Source organism: Cupressus sempervirens, chromosome 7, assembly GCF_028749045.1.
Source record: "Cupressus sempervirens isolate cs-2001-9-10 chromosome 7, ASM2874904v1, whole genome shotgun sequence".
In the NCBI taxonomy this organism is placed as follows: domain Eukaryota; kingdom Viridiplantae; phylum Streptophyta; class Pinopsida; order Cupressales; family Cupressaceae; genus Cupressus; species Cupressus sempervirens.
The window spans coordinates 915,527,657-915,530,103 of NC_143124.1; the positions used below are offsets into that span (position 1 = coordinate 915,527,657).

A 2,447-nucleotide genomic window follows, 5' to 3' on the forward strand; every position below is an offset into this window, starting at 1 on the left:
GAGTGACAAATCTATTTCACCAAATAAATTTATGTCCTATCCCATAGTCCACAATAGTCATGAAAAGCTTTTCTCAACCGTCTCTAAAATTAATGGACATATATGTCGGTCTATTTTAAAATAAATATATATAAGAGATATAGTTGAGAAAATTGAGGGACCTTTATCATTAATTACTCAAACAAACAAATCTGTGAATTAAGATATATAATTGAGGAAATTGATTTACCTTGTTATTCAATCAAACAAATCTATGAAAGATAATGTATGTCTATAAATTTAATGCCAAAAGAGAATGCCTGTATATTAATATTAAAAAGCAATGCCAGTTAATAGTGATTAAAAAGATGTCTAGATAATAAATAAAAAAGAATGCCAGTTAATAGTGCATTAAGAAAAAAATACAATAAAAAAGAGACTCAACTGCAATTCAAACCTACTTTCCACGCGTTCTGTCCGCGAATATACACACAAATTATCAGTGCGCGTCTTTTCGCAACTCGGTCCCTTGCACTAACCCTGGAGTTATATATACACTGTGTATCTCCCTTATTTCTATATCACCCGTTTCTAACAATATCCCAAAGTTTTGTGTCACCAGCTCTGTGAGTTGAAGTATTGTGTGTGTATATCCATAATTTTCAGTTCAGGATGGCTGAGGAGCATCATCATCATCTGTTTCACCACAAGAAAGAGGATGATGTAGATAACAGTTCATACGGAGAGCAAACGACGGTTGATTATGGCCGTGAAGATGAGTACGAGAAGGCCAAAAAGGAGGAAAAACACCACAAGCGTGAGGAACATGAAGGTGAACTTGGCGCCGCCGCCGCCGGAGCATTTGCACTGGTATACTTTCTTTGATACATATACACTGAATATATGTTGAAATTGTTGTTCTTAGGGTTTGAAATTGAAAATCGCAGGGTGTCCATTTTACTGAATCAGTAGATCTTTCGTAACTTAACATACGGTATACTTTATATATTCTGAATGTACGTTAACATTATCTTCTTTATGGTTTGAAATTATAAATTAAAATGTATTCATTTTACTGGATCTATTTATAAATCTTTTGATTAACATCTGGTATACTTCTTTTTTATTTATACACATTGAATATACGTTAAAAGCGTTGTCTTTAGGGTTTGAAATTCTGAATTGAGGCGTGTTCATTTTACTGAATCTATATATCTTTCCTGACGAACGTATGATATACTTTATAATCCACTCATTTTACTGAACTTATCTATCGACTAACATATGGTATAACTTTTATTTTATTTTGATTTTATACAAGGAATATAGGCTAGATCTATTGTTTTTAGGCTTTGAAATAAGGATTGAATAGTATGGAATCTGTAAATCTTGACAAACATCTGCTATACTTATTTTGATATACATAGACTGAATATTTGCTAAAACTACTGTTTTAGGATTGAAATTAAAATTGAAGGACATTTATCTTACCGAATTCGTACATCTTTCCTGCCGTTAAATCTGTATTATATTTTATTTTGATATATATACATTGAATATATGTTAAAACTATTGTTTTTTAGTGTTGAAATTAAAATCTTAGGATATCTACTTCACTGAATTTCTACATCTTACCTGACATTAAAATTGAAGGATGCCCATTTAATTGAGTTTGTATACCTTGCGCGAGCTACTCATACACGCTGAATATACGCTAAAACTACGCTTTTAGGGTTTGAAACTAAAAATTGAAGTGTGTCCAGTCTACTGAATTTATATTGCTTGTGTGTGATGTGATAGTATGAGAAACATGAAGCAAAGAAAGATCCAGAGCATGCTCGCAGGCACAAGATAGAGGAGGAGGTTGCTGCAGCAGCTGCTGTGGGCGGTGGCGGTTTTGCCTTCCATGAACACCACGAGAAGAAGGAAGACAAGAAAGAAGAGGAGGAAGCCAGTGGCAAGAAGCATCACCACCTATTCTGAATTCCAGATCTACAATAAATCTATTACAGACAATGGATGTGTGTTTGTTTTTTAGTGTGGGACCATACATATATTTATACACATATATGTTCTATTTTTAAGTATTGTGTTGTTTTGGGGATGTACATAATAAAAGTGAGATCGCTTTATAGATGATCTTTCTGGCAATGGCCGCATGTTTTGAAATGCTCATCGTCTGTTGCAGTTTAACTGTTTTTCTTTTTGGGGGTGAAATACCATGTGGAGGGTGAGAGTTGTTCGGAACCTCATCAAAATTGAAGTTGATGAAAATAAGTCAAAGAAAGTACCATTTGCCTACTTTATATTAAATTACTATGACCCCATCAAAAATAATGAAATCACAATCACCTACTTCATATTAAATTATTATATGTAGTGTAATACAAATTTATATCGTCTAATAAGCAGCTTACATAGTAGGTTCTCTTTGAATGGATTAGTTGTAAGGGTTCTTATGATAAAGA

The 2,447-nt window shown here is 33.0% G+C and overlaps 1 protein-coding gene across 1 annotated transcript; it reads left to right on the forward strand.

The window, feature by feature from the left end:
- Positions 1 to 557: 557 nt before the first annotated feature.
- Positions 558 to 2,130, forward strand: LOC149550506 (uncharacterized). Its single transcript, XM_089793507.1, has 2 exons — positions 558 to 849; positions 1,780 to 2,130. Exons 1-2 carry the CDS (start codon positions 652 to 654, stop codon positions 1,960 to 1,962), a joined length of 381 nt encoding a protein of 126 aa, XP_089649633.1. The 5' UTR covers positions 558 to 651; the 3' UTR covers positions 1,963 to 2,130.
- Positions 2,131 to 2,447: the final 317 nt, after the last annotated feature.